General features: G+C 33.4%; 3 protein-coding genes across 4 annotated transcripts; all 3 read right to left on the bottom strand.

Annotated features, from left to right (window-relative positions):
• Window positions 1–2,615: 2,615 nt before the first annotated feature.
• LOC104734384 (GDSL esterase/lipase At5g03610) lies at window positions 2,616–8,920 on the bottom strand. 2 transcript variants are annotated; one of them, XM_087482636.1, is made up of 6 exons: window positions 8,909–8,920; window positions 4,729–5,003; window positions 4,422–4,637; window positions 3,739–4,013; window positions 3,122–3,428; window positions 2,616–3,018 (listed from the first exon to the last, which is right to left on the bottom strand). In XM_087482636.1, exons 2-6 carry the CDS (start codon window positions 4,790–4,792, stop codon window positions 2,813–2,815), a joined length of 1,068 nt encoding a protein of 355 aa, XP_087338762.1. In that variant the 5' UTR covers window positions 4,793–5,003; window positions 8,909–8,920; the 3' UTR covers window positions 2,616–2,812. The 2 variants fall into 2 exon arrangements, with proteins under 2 accessions (XP_087338762.1, XP_010452240.1); XM_010453938.3 differs by lacking the exon at window positions 8,909–8,920 and having other exon boundaries at window positions 4,729–5,136.
• A 2,883-nt stretch (window positions 8,921–11,803) lies between these two features.
• Window positions 11,804–14,381, bottom strand: LOC104734383 (GDSL esterase/lipase At5g03610-like). Its single transcript, XM_010453937.3, has 5 exons — window positions 13,933–14,381; window positions 13,616–13,831; window positions 12,804–13,081; window positions 12,246–12,552; window positions 11,804–12,163 (listed from the first exon to the last, which is right to left on the bottom strand). The coding sequence occupies exons 1-5, from the start codon at window positions 13,994–13,996 to the stop codon at window positions 11,970–11,972; spliced, it is 1,059 nt and encodes a 352-aa protein (XP_010452239.1). The 5' UTR covers window positions 13,997–14,381; the 3' UTR covers window positions 11,804–11,969.
• A 3,819-nt stretch (window positions 14,382–18,200) lies between these two features.
• Window positions 18,201–20,577, bottom strand: LOC104734382 (solute carrier family 40 member 2). Its single transcript, XM_010453936.2, has 7 exons — window positions 20,311–20,577; window positions 19,877–20,224; window positions 19,292–19,783; window positions 19,043–19,214; window positions 18,744–18,881; window positions 18,530–18,640; window positions 18,201–18,436 (listed from the first exon to the last, which is right to left on the bottom strand). Exons 1-7 carry the CDS (start codon window positions 20,442–20,444, stop codon window positions 18,296–18,298), a joined length of 1,536 nt encoding a protein of 511 aa, XP_010452238.1. The 5' UTR covers window positions 20,445–20,577; the 3' UTR covers window positions 18,201–18,295.
• Window positions 20,578–20,779: the final 202 nt, after the last annotated feature.

Raw genomic sequence — 20,779 nt, 5'->3', positions numbered from 1 at the left:
ATTCCTTTGAATAAGTTTATCAATTCCTTTGAATTTATATAATACTCCCTCTGTCCCTAAAAGATTGATGTTTATAACATTTTACACATTCTAAGAAAACAATGATTACTGAGTTTAAATATATTTTTTTCTCTGACTAAACAGATATTATTTAATTTTAAACCAATAACAATTCAAAATTTTAAATATTTTCAGTGATTACTTCTTGAAGTTTACAAAACATTAATCTTTGTGGGACAAAAAATATCCCAAAACATCAATGTTTGTGAGACAGAGGAAGTATAACTTAAACTTTGATAATAGTCACGTTTTTTTCGCTATAGATAAAATAGTCAATATATATATTAATTCCTCGTTTTTTACGTCATATTGTTATTTATATTTTTGATGATTAGAAAAATTAATTAGGTTCATGGGTTCGTGCAAACACATGCTGTTAAAAATAAGAAATAATAGGATTTTTATATTTTTTTTTTCTCGATTTACGGTAAATTTTTCTATCATAGTCACATGGGACAATAAAATATTTCGGGAGGTAAATTAAACAGTTGAAAAAGGGTTTCACAGACAAGTCTATACGGGTTGCGATTTTTAGCGGACAAACCTATGTGGTTGCAGATTTAACGGGCAAGCCTATGCGAGTAGTAGCAAGGTCATGCAGGATGCAAATCTCGCACGCAAATCCAGATGTATGTGGGCTGGTCCATTTGACATATAATCTACACAAACAGATTGAACACAAAAAAACAGACAAAACAATATACAAATTTAAGAAAGTGTGATATACGTCAAATATATAGTGGAACAAAACCAAACAAAATATATATATATATTTGATTTTCATTCAATATAACACAATCACTTTGTTTTACAATTTAATCTAAATACGAATGACCAAACATTAAAAAATATAACACCTCGCGTTATAAAATAAAAGAAATAATATACCCATGGTATATTTCAGATCAGTTTGAGTTACAACTTTTATAATCCGACTACTATCCGAATTACTAGGTACCCGAAAAAAATCCTTAAAAATTTGATAAATTTCATTAATTTTTGCTAAATTTTGACATATTACATAAAATATTTTTTTGCGGGAGTTAGCTTGATTAATATCCGACAAAACGTTTTGGGGAAGATAATAGAGCCCATATATATATATATATATTATATTAATTCCTTTGAATTTATATAATATATAACTTGAACTTTGATAACAGTCACGTTTTTTTGCTAAAGATAAAATAGTCAATATATATATATATATATATCTATATGTTAATTCCTCTTTTTTACGTCATATTATTATTTATATTTTTGATGATTAGAAAATTTAATTAGGTTCATGGGTTCGTGCAAACACATGGTGTTAAAAATAAGAAATAATAGGATTTTTATAATTTTTTGATCTACGGTAAATTTTTCTGTCATATTCACATGGGACAATAAAAGATTTTGGGAGGTAAATTAAACAGTTGAAGAAGGGTTTCACAGACAAGTCTATACGGGTTGCGATTTTTGGTGGACAAACCTATGCGGTTGCTGATTTAACGGGCAAACCTATGCGAGTAGTAGCAAGGTCATGCAGGATGTAAATCTCGTGGGCAAGTCCAGATGTAAGTGGGCTGGTCCGTTTGACACATAGTCTACACAAACAGATTGAACACAAAAACAGGCAAAACAATATATAAATTTAAGAAAGTGTGATATACGTCAAATATACCATGTATCAAAACCAAACAAAATATATATATATATATATATATATATATTTGATTTTCATTCAATAAAACACAATCACTTTATTTTACAATTTAATCTAAACACGAATGACCAAACATTAAAAAATATAACATCTCACGGTACAAAATAAAAGAAATAATATACTTATGGTGTATCACAGATCAGTTTGAGAACCCGATTACTACCCGAACAATTAGATATCCGAAAAAATACTTAAAAATTTGATAAATTTCATTATTTTTTGCTAAATTTTAACATATTACATAAAATATTTTTTTTGGATATTTTGGGTATTCAAGTATTTTTGGACTCTCCATGCTTCAGATTCATTGATTCCTACTGCAAAAAAAAAAAACACAAAATTCAAATTGTGCTAGATATATTATGGAATTCCGCCAGTGATAAAGTACCAACGAAGAGAGAGAGCAAGAAGAAGAGTTTCATCAGATAATACATTTCAAAATTTAGATCAAAGACTCTTTTTTTTTTAATTGTTAGAGACAAAAAGAAATGAAGAGCAAAGAGAAAAGATGTGGAGGAGAGAACTTTAAGGTTTGCAATTGAAGTGTTCTTAATGTCTTTGTGGCCTAGTAACCTTAAAAAGGAGTTGACTTAGCTTCAATGTGTGTGTTTTTCTATTTTATCATATTGAAGATCCTGGACCGAACGAAATCTACTTTAACTAGAGCATATGGTAGAACGTAGAACTACATATTTTTGCTATTGTTATTTTAAAGTGATTTAAAATCCAATGATTAAGGGCCCTTAATAAAAGTTTAAGAACGAATTCCCGTAGTAGATTATTAATTCCATAAGTAGTATAAATGTAATCTTTAACTAGAAACAGAGTGCGTAAAGACAGAGCATAATAATACAAAGAGTGTTTTATTCCAGTCTTATTTCCTCAAGTTTACACTTTTATTCTTAAACACACAATAAGAAGATAGAGGCATAGTGCCTTGCATGGAGGAGTACTGACAGAAAGACATACTCAAAAGACGTAGAGACATTTAAGTATTTAACGATGAAGAAGTTTTGAAATCTCAAGCATATTGCGGGTCTTCGATCAAACCAAAAGTGCTTTGAGGTTGTTGGTCAAAACCGAGTAAACCGCCTTCCATCCTTCCTGAGTAGGGTGAAATTCATCCCAGAAGAAAGCAGACGAAGGATCATCGCATAAGGTATAATTCTTCCCACCGTTCTCGTCCAGAGTCCCGCAATAGCCTTTGCCTCCGCAACACGGCTCGTATGGAATTTTAAAATTCGTAATCCCTAAGTTACCATAAACCATATACATATATATATATAAGCCTTCGAAAATAGGGGTTTAATTATTATATTTAGAATACTGTTTTTTTTTTTTTTGTTTGTTTACCTGGATTCTCTCCTTTGTTATTGAGGACGGCCAAGAAGGCCTTGTAGTAGTCAAGGTAAATGAAAGGCGAATTCTTGGTCTCCTTGTTGAGTCTAGCCACTACTTTCTGCAAGGCGTTGTTGTGTACGATTGTCAAGGCGTTTATAACATCGTTGCACTTCTGGTATGAGAAGCCTCTGGTGTACATGGGGAGGCACCCGAGCGGCTGTAATGATGGTACTGCTACCTTTTTCACTCCCAAGGCGTGGATCCGTTTCAAATTCACCTCGATTTGATTGATGACTCGCCTCACAAATTGAAAGATGCTCTGTGATAATAGTCAGAAATCAAGTTAACTTTCATTTTATCATTGGTTCTAAGATTACGATCAAGATTGAAGATCTTTGTCTACGTAGATTGTTAGAATCTCAAAAAAAAAAAAGGAGTTGGAAGAGACTTAAATATAGGTCTATAAATTAGAAGATTTTTAATTGTATTAGTGTTCAGTTCAAAAGATATAATTGTAAGATTTTTTTTTTTTTTTTTTTTTTTTTTTTTTTTTTTTTTTGTTGTTTTCAATTTCAGAAATAATAAAATTTAATTAATTGAGTTTATAAGAAATAGTGGTGGTTCCTTACCAAGTCATAGCCATTGTCGGAGATGTGAGTAAAGTAGTCATTGCCAGCAATACTGACAAGGGCGACGGAAGAAGAAAGGTCGGATGGAGAATAGATATCGCCAATGAGTTTCTCGAAGACACTAATCTGATGCGTCATATCCAAACCTTTAATATAAACCGTGTCGAAGACTCCGGTTCCTCCGTACGCAAAATTCATTCCATATTGTAACTGTTCGTGTCCCGCGTGATCTTTCAGTTTATAAGGGATGGGTGATTTTATCCTCAGAAATTTGGCTGCACACATTTTCCAACGAAATTGTATTTTTACGAACAAATAAGTAAATTAGCAACACTAGTGACCATTTAATATATTAATGAACTGAAAAACAAAAACAAATACAGATTACATTATTAGATAAAGATATAAATATAACCAAGTTTTGCCCCCCCCCCCCCCCCCCCCAAAAAAAAAACCCAAGTTTTTCCGATGCCTAGCGCATAATACAATCAACTAGAACGTGACACTGCAAATATGAGTAAAATAGCAAATTCTTTCTAACATTTTAGTATCAGACCAATATATAGTAATTATTTCATCGATCAATTCCTCGGAACTTAGTCCTCATCCGGTAGATCTATGGTCAGTACGTATTAAAAGAAGTAATATCGATATGTTTTAGTTACGTTCATAGAGGCACGTACCTAGAGAATCGGTAGAGACACGGCCGTCACAGTAACGGCCGGATGGTGTACCGGGGTATGTGATACCATAAGGGACACTCCATGCTTCAGATAAATTTTTCGGCAGGTTTCCGGTATCGACGTTAGAATTTCCAAAGACAAACAGCTTTGTTGAACTGTATGAGTTACGCTGATGCTGATGATGGTGCTTTGAGCTCTCCACTCCAGTGATGTCTCCTGCCAAAATAATTAAATACAAAATTTTAACTTCTAAAATTAGTCATATATTCTACTCTAATGAAAAAAGTATAAGATAACTGTGAACTACCAAAGAGGAGAGAAGAAAAAAAGACGAGTAAAAGTGGGACGACGAGAGTTATCAAGGAATTCATTTTCGAAATTTGCTTCTTTTGTGAAAGAGAGAGTATGTAAGGGAGATGAGTTAAAAGATGAAACTTAGAGAACTGAACTTAAGGGTATTCTTATTTATAGATCCACCATACTGGAATCATGGGTGCAAAAAACACGTTTCGGTATAACTAAAGTTTTTTTTTTCAAAATTATATAATCAACGATAAATCCTAAAGTATGATCACATTCAACCTGCTATTTATATATAGATGATCTCTTATAATTTGTTTTTATCTTTACAATATTGATTTTTCTTTTATAACAACAATTACATAATCAGATAAGGTATATTCTTCTAACATTTAGATCTCATACTACGAACTATACTACTAGAAACGTCTTAAAAAAATATCTATAATCAGACAATGAGACCTTGTCCTTTACGAAAGTAAAAACAACAAGACCTTGTCTTCATATATATCGTTGTGATAGCCCATTTAAAACGTGAGCCGTGGAAAAACGATGGATTTCTGATTTTGTTCGCATCAGTAGCCATATGCCGCCCATATGGGAAGTGGTCCGCGTCTTCGCGTGGTCTCAATCGTTGTAGTAAGACGAGAGATTTATCGGGGACAGTCTTTTTAGATTCTTGTTATTGGTACTTTGGTAGTATATGAGTTATCACTTTTTAGATTTTCTTTTTCATATTCTCTAAAATAATTTTATTAATAACCATATCATATAACTTGAGAAGGTTGGATTATAAAATATATTTCTGAAATAATAGAAAATATTCAACGAAATCAACTTGACTAATATCCGACTAGCGTTTTGCGGAAACACGACTCTATACTGAACTTTGATAAGACAGTCACGTTTTTTTGGAAGATAATGCAGTATATATTAATTCCTTTTTTTAAGCCATGGTCGGTATGGGTTAAACCATTTAAACTTCATTATTATTTACAGTAAAACCTCTATAAATTAATACTCTATAAATTAATAATTATTATAAATTAATAAATTTTGCTAGTCTCAAGTCGGGCCAGTGTAAAAATTAACAATATTCGATAAGATAATAAGATAATAATTTTTTTGAAATCTCAATGTAAAATATGGTCCCAATAATATCATAAATTAATAATCATGTAAATTTATATATATATATATATATATATACTGATATAATAGTGTATGTTTCTCCTAAAACTCATTTCTATAGAACATTTGTAATGTTGTATTTTCAAAATATAATGATATCTCTAAAATATTTTATAACATGTCATACAAATAATTAAATTTTAAAGTTTTAATTTTTAGATATGCATCATTTACAATTTGATAATTAGACTAATTATTAAAATATGAGAATTAATATTATTATTATTCATAAATTTGAATTTATGTATGTCATGTGTATAAGTCAATTTGTTTATAGTATTTGTAATTTATTGTCAATAATGCTTTATAAATATTACAAGTTCAATTCCTAAACCATAAAATTTATAACATCCGAAAGTTTAATCTTATTTTGCTATAATTGTTCCAATTCATAATTAAAAAAAACAATTAAAAATATATCTATAAATTAATATCACTATCAATTAATAAAATGTCTTGGTCTCAACATTATTAATTTATAGAGGTTTTACTGTATATTTTTGATGGTTAGAAGATTTAGGTTCATAGGTTCGTCAACTTTTTACGATTAATTTTTGTTCTCTGTACCAGTTACCAATTATTCGTGCACTTATGCTAAAAACAAGAAATAATAGGATTTTTTTCTCTATACGTAGACACCAAAGCAGACAGTACATCTGTGGTAAATTTTTCTTGTGATGAAAACAAGTTTATTAACCTTGTATATATACAGTAGTTTTTTTTGGTCAAACATATACAGTAGTTGGTAACAATATTAAAAGTATAAACAAATAAGCGTCACTTTTAAACAAAACCAAGTTTACATAACCGAATGATTTGTCTTAGTATGTTTGATCTTATTGGTAATAATACGGTAAATATATATATTTTTTTTATGGAATGGTCAACTATACTAAAAAAAAAGTTGCTACCCTTTTCTTTTTTCCTCTCCATCTCTCTTAGTCATCTGAAACTTTGTTAATAAACTTGTTGTGTGGAACCAAGGATAAAAAAGATCCCATAAGTAGTATAACGCAATCTTTAACTAGAAACAGAGTGTGTAAGACAGAGCATAATACAAAGAGTGTTTTATTCCAATCTTAAAGGTTACACTTTTATTCTTAAACACAAAATAAAATGATAGAGGCACAAAGCCTTGCAAGCAGGAATGATAGAAAGACACACTCAAAAGACGTAGACATTGTTGGGCTAAGCTTGAAGTGTGACTTGCAGAAGAAGTAATCCTAATAAAGATTAGGATTAGAGTTATTTTAGGAGACATCTAGAATAAACAGTTGTAATAAGTTCTAATGAGATTAGGAGATATCTAATCCCAAATAGTTTTAGGAGAACTATCTCTATATATAGAGTTGCCAAAGCTTGTGGTAAACCTATGAGTTTAGAGAGAGAAGTTTAGAACTTGAGAGAGAAAACTTTAAGGTTTTTGTGTAAGATTTCCTTTTGCTGAATAAAGAGAGTAATTCTTTACATTCTTGTTCTAAATCTTTCATTGAAACAATACTTGGTATCAAAGCTACTCAGGTTTTTTATAGATTCTGAAACAAGTCTTATTCGAGAGATGAGTGAAATCGTTGAGATGACCAACAAGGCAAAGGAAAACGTCCGGTCCTCCATACAATGCCCGATGCTGACATCAATCAACTATACGGTGTGGGAGATGCGAATGAATGTTGCGTTACGAGTACACAAGGTGTGGGAAGCGATTGATCCTGGAACAGAAGAAGAAGAAAAAAACGACCTAGCAAGAGCACTTCTATTTCAGTCTATTCCAGAATCAATGATCCTGCAGGTTGGTGAACAGAAGACTGCAAAAGGTGTATGGGACTCCATCAAAGCTAGGAATCTTGGTGCTGAAAGAGTAAGAGAAGCAAGATTACAAACCCTCATGGCCGAATTTGATAGACTCACAATGAAAGAAACTGAGTCAATCGACGATTTTGTAGGCAAACTTTCTGAAATTTCTACAAAATCAGCCTCCTTAGGTGAAACTATTGAAGAGATCAAGATTGTGAAAAAGTTTCTTAAGAGCCTACCGAGGAAGAAATATATACACATCACTGCAGCCCTTGAACAAGTCCTAGATTTGAAGACAACCACCTTTGAAGACATCGTTGGAAGATTAAAGACCTATGAAGAAAGAATCAAAGAAGAAGATGATTCACAAGAGAGTCAGAGCAAGCTCATGTATGTTAACTCTGACTCATATGAAGGATACTATGATGGTGGCAGAGGAAGAGGTTCAAACCGTGGGAGAGGTAGAGGACGAGGAAGGTCTGGATATCAACAGAAGGACAAATCCACGGTTACCTGTTACCGTTGTGACAAAGTTGGTCATTATGCCTCCAACTGTCCAGATCGTCTGCTCAAACTGATCAAAGCACAAGAAAGCGCCCAAAAGGAAGAAGAAGACAACACCCATGAAGCTGACTCTTTGATGATGCATGAGGTAGTGTACCTAAATGAAAAAAATGTGAAACCTATGGATTTTGAAGAAGACTGCTCAGAGAATACTTGGTACTTGGACAATGGAGCCAGTAACCATATGACCAGAAACCATACTCTGTTTTTCAAAATGAACCCTATGGTCACAGGACGAGTTCGATTTGGTGATGACTCTCACATAGACATAAAAGGGAAAGGATCAATTCTGTTTATTACAAGAGGAGGAGAAAGAAAGAAGCTTGTAGACGTTTACTACATACCGGGGTTAAAAAGTAACATCATAAGCTTGGGACAAGCAACGGAATCAGGTTGCGACGTAAGAATGAAAGAAGACCTCCTCACCATACACGACAGAGATGGACATCTATTGGTTAAAACAACAAGGTCGAGAAATAGATTGTACAAGGTAAAATTGGAAGTTGAAAACACAAAGTGCCTGCAACTTACAACCTCATCAGATTCAAACTTGTGGCATGCACGACTAGGACACATTAGCACTGACACTATAAAAACGATGGTTGTGAAAGAGCTAGTTACTGGAATCCCTAGTGCACCAACAGAAAAGGACACTTGTGCTTCTTGTCTACTTGGAAAACAGACAAGACAAACATTTCCCAAAGCAACATCTTCTAGAGCAACACAAACCTTGGAACTGATTCACGGAGATCTTTGCGGTCCAATCACACCTCCTACAGCTGCACAAAAACGTTATGTCTTTGTCCTGATCGATGATCATTCACGGTATATGTGGTCTATTCTCCTAAAAGAGAAAAATGAAGCGTTTGAAAAATTCAAGATCTTCAAGTCACTAGTTGAGAATGAAGCTGGAACCACAATCAAGACATTCCGGACAGACCGAGGAGGAGAATTCATGTCTCATGAGTTTCAAGCATTTTGTGAGAAGGAGGGCATAAACAGACACCTCACAGCACCATACACTCCACAACAGAATGGGGTTGTGGAGAGACGGAACAGGACACTCTTTGAAATGACTAGAAGCCTTCTGAAGCATTTAGATATGCCAAACTATCTATGCGGAGAGGCAGTAAGGCACGCAACCTATGTCATTAATAGAGTAGGAACAAGGAGTCTGATCAACCAAACACCATATGAAGTATTCAAGGCAAAGAAACCTAATGTGGAGCATCTACGAGTGTTTGGCTGTGTGGCCTATGCCAAAATTGAAACACCACATCTCAGGAAGCTTGAAGATAGATCTAGGATGCTCGTATATCTTGGTACTGAACCAGGCTCAAAGGCATACAGATTGTTTGATCCTTCAAACAAGAAGGTTGTGGTTAGTAGAGATGTTGTGTTCGATGAGCTCAATAGCTGGAAATGGAACAACTCTGAGAAGGACTCTGCTGATTCAGGCACATTTACTCTCAGCATCAGTAATGTTTTCAACACAGCTGCTGTAACAGAGAATGAAACAAACGCAGAAGAAAACAGAGAAGAAGGAGCAGACACAGAAGGTGACGAAAATGACATAGAGGGGAGTGATAATGAAACTGCAGAGGAGCAAGCTACTGTGGAAGAACAACCTCAAATGTCGAGACAGTCAACAAGACAAGTTAAAAGGCCTATCTATCTCAATGATTATGTCCTGTTATCAGACATAGAAGGAGAAACTCTTCTACTAGCAGTTAATGAAGAACCATGGAATTTCCAGGAAGCAAGCGAGTTGAAGGTATGGAGAGACGCTTGTGAGGATGAATTGTCAAGCATAATAAAGAACAAGACATGGAGTTTAGTTGAGCTACCTTTCGGAGTAAAACCAATTGGCCTGAAGTGGGTGTTTAAACTAAAACGGAACATAGACAATAGCATAAACAAGTACAAGGCAAGGCTTGTAGCTAAAGGCTATGTACAAAAACATGGGATCGACTTTGAAGAAGTCTTTGCCCCCGTTGCTAGAATCGAAACAATTCGCTCTATTCTTGCCTTAGCAGCCTCCAGAAGCTGGGAAGTACATCATCTTGATGTGAAGACCGCGTTCCTCCACGGAGACTTGCAAGAAGATGTCTACGTCACTCAACCAGAAAGGTTTGTCGTGAAAGACCATGAAGAAAAGGTGTACAAGCTACATAAGGCCCTCTACGGACTGAAACAAGCACCTCGTGCCTGGAACATCAAGCTTAACAGCATTCTCAGTGAGCTAAAATTCGAAAAATGCAGTAAAGAACCATCTCTTTACAGAAAACAGAACAATGAACATCTTCTGATTGTGGCAGTCTACGTAGACGATCTTCTTGTCACAGGTTCATCATTGAAACTGATTTCTGATTTCAAGAATGAGATGGCTGGAAAATTCGAAATGAGTGATTTAGGAAGACTCACCTACTATCTTGGCATTGAGGTTTGCCAAAATGAGAACGGGATCGTGTTAAGACAGGAAAAGTATGCAAAGAAAATTCTTGAAGAGACCGGAATGAGTGAGTGTAAATCTGTTTTGTTGCCAATGGAACCGGGTCTGGAGCTTTCAAAAACTCAAGATCCAAAGCGCATTGATGAACGAGCTTATAGAAGAAGTATTGGCTGTCTGAGATATTTGCTCCATACTCGACCAGACCTATCATACTCTATTGGAATTCTGAGTCGTTATTTGCAGGAACCTAGAGAATCACACGGAGCCGCACTGAAGCAGATTCTGAGATATCTTCAAGGCACTTCTGGCTATGGTCTCCACTTCAAACCAGGAACTCAAACCAGACTAATAGGATACAGTGACAGCAGTCATAGTGTGGATGTGGATGATGGGAGAAGTACTACTGGTCATGTGTTTTATCTCAATGAATGTCCTATCACATGGTGTTCTCAGAAGCAACAGGTGGTGGCGCTATCCTCTTGTGAAGCCGAGTTTATGGCAGCAACAGAAGCTGCTAAGCAAGCCATTTGGCTACAAGAGTTACTTGCTGAGATTACTGGAACAACGTGTGAGAAAATAACAATTTGTGTAGACAACAAGTCTGCCATTGCTCTCACAAAGAATCCTGTCTTCCATGGTCGCAGCAAACACATTCACCGAAGATATCACTTTATACGGGAGTGTGTTGAAAATGGACAAGTTGATGTGGTACATGTTCCCGGGATCGAACAAAAGGCTGATGTGTTAACCAAGGCTCTCGACAAGATCAAATTCAAGAATATGAGGAACCTCATCGGAGTTCATGAACTGTCAAAGAAGGATTTCAAGCTTAGAGGGAAGATTGTTGGGTTAAGCTTGAAGTGTGACTTGCAGAAGAAGTAATCCTAATAAAGATTAGGATTAGAGTTATTTTAGGAGACATCTAGAATAAACAGTTGTAATAAGTTCTAATGAGATTAGGAGATATCTAATCCCAAATAGTTTTAGGAGAACTATCTCTATATATAGAGTTGCCAAAGCTTGTGGTAAACCTATGAGTTTAGAGAGAGAAGTTTAGAACTTGAGAGAGAAAGCTTTAAGGTTTTTGTGTAAGATTTCCTTTTGCTGAATAAAGAGAGTAATTCTTTACATTCTTGTTCTAAATCTTTCATTGAAACAATAGACATAACAACTATAAAAACAGAAAACACTTTAAGTACGAAATATATGAAGAAATTTTGAAATCTTAAACACAGTTAGGTTTTCGATCAGTTCGATAATGCTGTTAGATTTAAAACGGAGTAAACCGATTTCCATCCTTCCTGAGTAGGGTGAAGTCCATCCCAGAAGAAAGAAGACATAGGATCATCGCATAAGGTATAATTCTTCTGGCCGTTCTTGTCCACAGACCCGCAAAGGCCTCCGCAACATGCTTTGTAAGGAGTTTCAAACTTTTGACTCCCTACATTTCCATAAACCAATTTACTCACAACATAAGCCTTGGAAAATATGGCTTTCAAGGATATTTGTTTTATTTCTCTTACCTGGCTTCTCTCCTTTATTATTGAAGACGGTCAAGAAGGCGTTGTAGTAGTCAATGACCATGAAAGTCGACTGCTTGGTCTCCTTGTTGAGGTTGGCCACTACTTTCTTTAACTCGTTGTTGTGTATGATTACAAACGCGTTTATAATGTCGTTGCACTTCTGGTAAGAGGAGGCTTTGGCGAAGAGGGGGAGGCACCCGAGCGGCTGCAATAACGGTATTGCTACCTTTTTCACCCCCAAGGCATGGATCCGCCTCAAGTTCACCTCGGTTTGATGGATGACTTGCTTCATGAATATAAAGATGCCCTGTAATAAGAATCAAGAATCAAGTAAACAATCTTTATATCATATAGGATCTAAATTTACGATCAAGATTGGAAGAGCATGACACTTATAACTTTTTTTTGTGTGCAAAAAATGCAAAAAAAGCTTATAACTAAATTAGTTCTATATATGGATTAAGAAGAATTTTATTTGTTTTTGTTTTCAGTTGTAATTTTCAAAAATAATTAATAAAATCTAATTAAATGAGTATATAAGAAATCGTGTTTCCTTACTAAGTCTACGCCGCCATGTTCGGCGACGTAAGTTAAATAGTCGTTGCCTGCAACACTGACGAGAGCGAGGGAAGAAGAAAGGTCGGATGGAGAGTAGACATCGCCGATGACTTGCTCAAAGAGATTAATCTGATACGTCATATTGAGATTTGAACTCGTAGTTTTGAAGACTCCGGTTCCTCCGACCGCAAAGTTCATTCCGTACTGTAACCGTTCGTGTCCCGCGTGATCTTTCCATTGATAAGGGATGGGTGTTTTTATCTTCAGTACTTTGGTGGCTGCACACATCCGCCAACGTAACGTAATTGCGTTTTTATAAACAGGTTTTTGATTACAAATAAGTAAATAAGCAACATTAATGAGCAGACCATTAAATATATTAATGAATTGAAAAAAAAATAATGAAATTTCAAATTCAGGAGTATATAGGGTTGGCTACTATTATTAACATTAACTTCAACAATACTATAATTCAATTATTAGATAGAGATATATATATAAACAAAGTTGATGACTAGCGCATAATACAAAGTTACAAACAACATCTTGAACGTTACATTGATATAACATGAAATAGTTGTTGACAAAGCCCATTTAAGATCTATTGAAAATAGAAGTTTTTCTTTCTTTTGAAAATATCAATAGGAGTAAAGTACATCAATTCTTCCTAACATTTTGGCATCAGACTAATAATATTTATTTCAGCAATTCATCGGAATTTAGAGTCTTTATCTAGTTTATCTATGGTCAGTATTAAAAAGAAGTGAAGTCGATGAAGATAACGTTTTAGTTACGTTCATAGAGGTACGTACCTAGATAATCGGTAGAGACACGGCCGTCAGAGAAACGGCCGGAGGGTGTACCGGGGTATGTGTTACCATAAGGGAATGCCCATGGGGCTACAGCTTCCTGTTTCTTTATGTTTCCGGTATCGACGTAAGAATCTCCAAACGCAAACAGCTTTGTTGAACCGTACGAGTACTGCTGCTCCTGCTGATGCTTTGAGCTCTCCACTCCAGTGATGTCTCCTGCCAAAATAAATGGAACAAATTGTAACTTCTAAAATTAGTCATATAGATTTTAGAAAATTCATTCTAATGAAAAATATATAAGATAAATTGTGAATTACCAAAGAGGAGAGAAGAGAAAAAGACGAGTAAAAGTGGGACTACGAGTTTTATCACGGAATCCATTTTTGATTTTTTTTCCTTCTGTTGCGAAAGACAGTGTATGTGAAGGAGATGAGTTAAAAGAAAAAAAAATCAGAGAACTGGATTTTCTTTAAAAGAAGTTTAAATATAAATGGGTGCAAAGAAAACGTTTCGGTATAACTAAAGGTTTTTTAAATTATTTATATATATTCAAGAGAAAATCCTAAAGTATCACATCATCACTCGTAAATAATATGCCAAAAAAAGCATGTTCCCGAAACTGATTATTCACGTAACGCTGGATGATCATCTATTAACTTTGTAATTTAGAATCTTAGATGTTTAAGAACTTTAAGTGAATCTGTTTACATAAATAACTGAAAAAAAAGTATAAGCTCAAAGTATTGCATTTATTTGGGTTAAGAACAAAAAACATTGCATCAATTTGTGTGGGAAATATGTGTTATTTGAGAAAATATTTGTGTATATGATTCAAACTAAATTTATTTAAGAGTTTTTTCTTACTTAATACTAGCTAGTGAAACATATTTAATATATTTTGTATAAGAAAAAATCTTTCTGTTTTTTTTTGTTAAATATACAATAAGACAAAATAGATATTAAAAAAAAATTGGACCATTTCTGGATTTCTATGTGTCTTTCTATAAGACAAAAAAAAAATTAACGGGAAGAAAACAGAATATGAAAATCATGATATATGAGAGCGTTTGCAATAATAAATACTGGAATCAATTTTATATAATAATTTTGTTTTTTAGTCTATTTTTATATTATATATACCCTAAGCATAGTTACATATAGTAGTATGCAAGTTTACGTACCTGCTATTCATAAATAGATTACCTATTCCAATCTATTTATAATCTTTAATAGATTGATTATAAACTATATACTACCAACTATATACTACAAAAAAACGTTTTCACAAAATATATATAATCAAACAATAAGATATTCGTCTAACAACGTAAAAACAACAAGACCTTGTCTTCATATGGTTGTTATAGCCGATTGAAAACGTGAGCCGTGGAAGAGCAATGACTTATCTGATTATATTCCCATCAATAGCCATATGCCAATATGGGCAGTGGTCCGCGACTCCCCGTCTTTAGTCTCCATCGTCGTAGTAAGACGAAAAATTATCGTCGAGCAGTGCACGTGATTTTTTTGAAGACATCTTTGTTTTTCTATCTATACTATTAATTGGAGAGTACACTTAGGGATAAAAAAAAAAAGAAAAAACATAACATATATCCATGTTGCCAAACAGACCCATTTGCCTACATAATAATAAAAAAATTAAACTTCCTTAAAACAATGGTAACAACTATTAAAGAAATAAATAATTAACTTTTTTATAATTGGTTATAGATTTGGTATCTATTTTTTGATATGGGTATAAAACATAAATAATTAATTTCGAATATATTACGTTTTCCAAATATTTTTCTAAATAAAATATTAAACATGTATAGTTTTCTAAATGAAATTAAAGCCAACAAGATTACAAAATCAAATTTAAAATCTTATAATAAAAATGAAATGATTTCTATTAATAATTTCTTGAATTTATATAGTTATTAAAATTTGATAAAATAATAAGAGTTTTCCGCAATTAATAACATAACAAAAATGTAGCTTATTATTTAACAAGATTTCCATAACAAATGAATCTCATTAATTTTGAATAGTATTTATGAAATTAACTTAACTTAAATTTAAATAGATGATTTATTTTAAGAAATCTTGAAATAAAATCAGTAATTATTTACCAAATTCCTAAAATTTAGGAAACATATACAATTATACACCACTCTAATACTATTTTTGTATCTATTTTTTTTCTGCAAAAATAAAATATAAAGTGCATCTGTATTGAGTATGCATAATATACCTCTTGCTAACATCTACTATATTCTTTTTTTTAGTTCGTCAATACTATGTTCAATGTCCAGTTTATGATTTATGATTCTTATGATTTGTTAAATTTATAGTTTTTTGTCGTGTATATAAGCATATACAAATCAAGATATTTTTTGAAAGCATACATTTTTCTACCTAGAGATTGTATATAAGAGAAGATTGTGGTATGAACGGGTGTTCATCCAATTGACATAGCATCTGCAAAACAATAAAATTACATTTGATTGCTTTAAAGAAGTCCACATTTTTATATGAACTCGCTAAGTCACAAAATAATATATTAGTGTTTGTTTTCTTCAGTTTTTATATATATTTATTTTAAGAAACCTCTGTAGGAAATTCTTATTAGAGTATGTAGTTGAGCTTTGCATTAACATTAATTAACTTTTGAAACCAGCAAATACAGCAAGGGGTATGTATACATAATCTATATAAGTACAATTAATCTTCCATGACTATATTGTAATCAGTTGTATGTATTAATATATTATTTTCTTATTTTTCCAAATATATGATGTTAACAGTCTTTATTAAAATGACACTATAATTTGGGATGTATATGGAAAAGAAAAAAAAATACACACATGGCAGTAAAATTTTATAACATGAACACTTTGAAATTTGTTTTTAAATCATGTTATCTTTAAAAAGTCTATTAAATTTTTCCTTGAAATTTGAGTGTTTGAGTGTTAATCTCAATACTTTTTAAATTTTTATAGACTTTTAAGTCATGGTTACCTTGAATCTCTAATGAAATATTCAAGGTAACGATGACTCATGGTATAAAAAATTCTAATCCAAATCTTAAAGTACTGATTAACACTCAAACACCCAAATATTCATAAACCAAATGACAAAATTTTGGGTTAATGACGTTATACTATATAAATATGTTTTAACAAACTAAATAAATAATTTTAATTCTTGACGTGTTCTATTAAATATTAAAATACATTTATTTTTTTTGAAATAAATCTTATTATTTTCAATTGAACTAGCATAAGTTCAAAAAAAAAACATAAAATATGTTCTATAACAGTTAAAAGTATTTAAAAAAACATAATCTAATATAGGTGAAACATATATAAAATAGTAAGAATAAAGAAGTCAATTAATTTCGTAATATTTATATTAAAACATATGATATATAGATATACTATGAAATATATTTATGTTTATTTCATACAAGAGTTCAAGAATTTATGTTTTCGTCCGGTCCCCTCCTATTTACAATCGGAAAAACAAAATTTTCCCATATCCGGAATGTCCCATATTGGGAATGCTTTCTGTTATGCAACTAAAATTTGAGAACGGGTGTAAGACATAATAGAACTTTTGACAAAACGAAAAGAGAGTTACGGCCATCCTAAATATTTGTATATGTTTCAAACGGGTTTTCATCGCTGTTAGCGGTTATATATCCAATTTGATACTTCACAAATTTAATAGAATCTAACAAAACATTTATTGGATTTAGTTTGTTACCAGTCCAACCGTTATGTTGTTCCAAATTTTAAGATACTGGTGAAATCATTATTATTTTAAATTTTCAAACATTAAACAACTAAACCAAATATCAAACTAAAATCTCAATTAGTATAAGTTTGATTATATATACAAAATTAATTTTATTTATAAACATAACCCCGCACGTACGTGCGGGTCGGAACCTAGTAGATAATTAAAATAGTATAGAGTTTTAATTGTTAGCATGAGTTATTATTTAGTTTACCTTCCGTCCAAGACATAATTAAAAGGATCTTTAAGACCCTATTTTAACTTTATCTAAAAAAGGCCCAAGTCTCTAAAGAAATGTTAATTCTGATGTTTTCGGATTTTGGAAATTAAGGTTACAAAATCGGTTATAACAAATGATTTTAGAGGACAGTCACAAGGATTTGCTTTCATTGATCAGTTTGAAAGCGAGGATAGTGCTGGACGAGCCATGAATAATTTGAACTGAAGGTTATTAGGTAAAACATTTTCAGGCTTTTTTTTTTGTTTTTCTTTCAACGGTCAAAGAGATTTGAGGTAACCATGTTTGAATAGTTGTAGTTTTGATCTGAAGAACAAAAATATAAAGGTGACTAAATTAAATACCAAATCTCTTAGAAATCGATTGAGTAATGTTTTAAGGTTTTGATAACTATTTGAATGTGACAAGTAGGTCAGAAGATTCTATACGTTGAGAGGACACCCAAAGTCGAAGAAGGTTGAGACATATGATACTCTCTCGTGGGTTACTGAATCGATTGTTACCCAAACTTAAAGATTATGAGACTAATCTCACTATTTGCTATCAAAACAAAGATAATACCCCCTTCATTGTAACACTTTCATATACAACATGTCGTCTAGTTCAACTATTTTTGCATCTTAAACATGGACGTACATTTTTCATGAAACAAGACACTTGTTCAATAAAGGAATCTTCTCGAAGTGGAATAGATGCTTTCGGACACGGTAGAGATGAATTGTGTAGAGTACTCCAGCTAACGACACCGTAGCAAATGAGATCAACGTCAACATCCAAAAATCCTGAACTCACATTTAAAAACCAAATGTAACAAACATTATGAAAAAAAAAACGAAAGAGAAATTATTGATCAAGATTTAGTGGTGTTGATTTACCTTAGGATTAGATACAATAATACCCAAAATATTAGCCATCAAGTCAAGAGCCGCTTGCAACGAGTTCCGTACACCTCCAACCACACAACGGTCTGGTTCCGGGACAAGATCCTAAACCAATGTTCCCAGAAGCATCACATACTCATCAAAGACCAAAGATTTTGAAGCAATAGTTAAACAGAGCAAAACCAATTTTTCAGGTTTGAATTCGTACCTGCATTTGTTGAATTACCGCTAGATCGAACATCCACAAGCCAAGCCTAGAAGCAGCAACTCCAGACATAAGCATGTATGATGCTAATTTCTCCTTTTCCACCCAAATGGATCCAACACAGACTAAAAGACAGGTCCACTACAGAAACAAGAACCCCACTTTGATAACATATTCATATAAAATCAAAGACCAGTTCAGATAAAGTGGTGTTCTGTTCTCCCCTGTTTTCTTAGTAAATCCAGGAAGCTTACCCTTGTTGCATTGATTAGCTATGTCAAATTATGATTATAATCATATACCTGAGACCAGAAGGACCATAGTCCGGTTCTGAGAGGTGAGAGGCGTGACTGCATGAGAGGGTACACGAGGGTAGCAGCTAGTCCAACACCCGCACTGATTCCTCTGCCTAAACCAATGATATAAGTAGGTATACCTTTCCACTCCAATGTCGCCGTCATCAATGTTCCAAAGCTGTCTCATAAGAAAACTATATATATGGAAAACCAAAAACCAAACACAATGAGCTGAGAAGAGAGGGTAAAAGAAACCTGAGAACAGTGAAGAACAATAGAGCTAGAGCAACTCCAGGGAGCACTATTTCTTGATTGAGATAATTCCTCCACGCACCAACAAAAGAGGACTCAGTGATTCTATCAAGAATCCTCAAGATCCCGCTTCTACGTTGCATGTTCCCATAAGACTCATCTTTGGTTGTTCCTTGTAAAAGAGGAACATAATAACTTGATGCAATATCCCTCTCTTCCGTTTGCGATTGAGACAGCCTTAAACTCCTTCTCTCATCGCTTTGTACTATCGCAGGAACACCGTTATACACAGAGATAAAGAGCCAATACTCAACCCACACTGTTATAGTAGCCCAAGCTGCGAACGTGATAGCTGATGCTCTAAGAGAAACAAAGCTAATGATCAAACCAGTAATAACCGGAGACAGTAGCTTCGAGCTCAAGTCAATTCCCCTAATTACCGAATTCATTCTCGTTAAAACCGCTGGTGAATGACCTTCCGACATAACCACAACCCTGTAATTGAAACAACAACATACTCTCTCATATCAAAAAGTGGAGTTACAATGCCATTATGACGTGAACCTTTATAAGAACCTTAAATTATACCAGTCACGTTCGATTAGAATAGTGCCAGCAAGAGTGGAGAGTACTCCAATAGCGCCAGAAAGATTCGTCAACACGACCAATGTTGCGAAAACAGAGAAATTCTGAGACTTGAGATCAGGAACTACTAGCAAAGCAACGACTGCACCACCAGCAACAATGAAGGAGAGGTTTTGAGTAACAAGCCAGAGTCTAAGAACTTTAACATAGCTCATCCTATCGATCATCTGGCCTACAATGGGACCAAAGATGGCAGCGGAACCGGACTCAACAACACCGTACATGGCAGTGAGAAACAGAGAGTTTGGCCAGAGGTAAATCATATACAAAGCAACAGAGAATTCCCAAGTTCTGCAAATTCATATACATTCAAAGTAAAAAATCTTAGCGAAACTCATGTTACATATTAAGATTAATCTAAGAAGATTTGATCAGACCTTGCACCCCATCGAGCAAGAAAATAGCCGAGGTAAAGAGAGATCACCATGGAACGTGGTAACGATGGTTCTTCTTCTTCTTCTTCATGTTGTTCGTTTGGTAGAAAAACCCTAGTTTCTGTCTCCTCCTCCATCTCTGTTGACTAAGTTGATTCCTTTCTTCGAATATTCAATTGAATCTGAAACTCAGAAACATTCCATCAAAGCGAATTCAGAGTTCAGTACATCCCCCTTTGCTTCTCTAGATCTTCAGTTCAAAGGGCGTGCAACTAGTAAGCATCGTTGAGATAAAAAAATAAATAACAAAAAAAAAAAAAAAAAAATATATATATATATATATATATATATGTCTGAATAGAAGGGGATTAATTATAAAATAATGGATTTACAAATAGATCTATATTTAAATTGATTTTTTTTAAGGTGCATTTTTAAAAAATAATATTTTCCTATGTCATTTTTCAAAAAA

This window comes from Camelina sativa, chromosome 13 (genome assembly GCF_030686135.1).
Source record: "Camelina sativa cultivar CO46 ecotype springtype chromosome 13, ASM3068613v1".
In the NCBI taxonomy this organism is placed as follows: domain Eukaryota; kingdom Viridiplantae; phylum Streptophyta; class Magnoliopsida; order Brassicales; family Brassicaceae; genus Camelina; species Camelina sativa.
The sequence above is the reverse complement of the archived record's forward strand: the minus strand, read 5'-3'. Positions and strand labels throughout refer to the sequence as shown.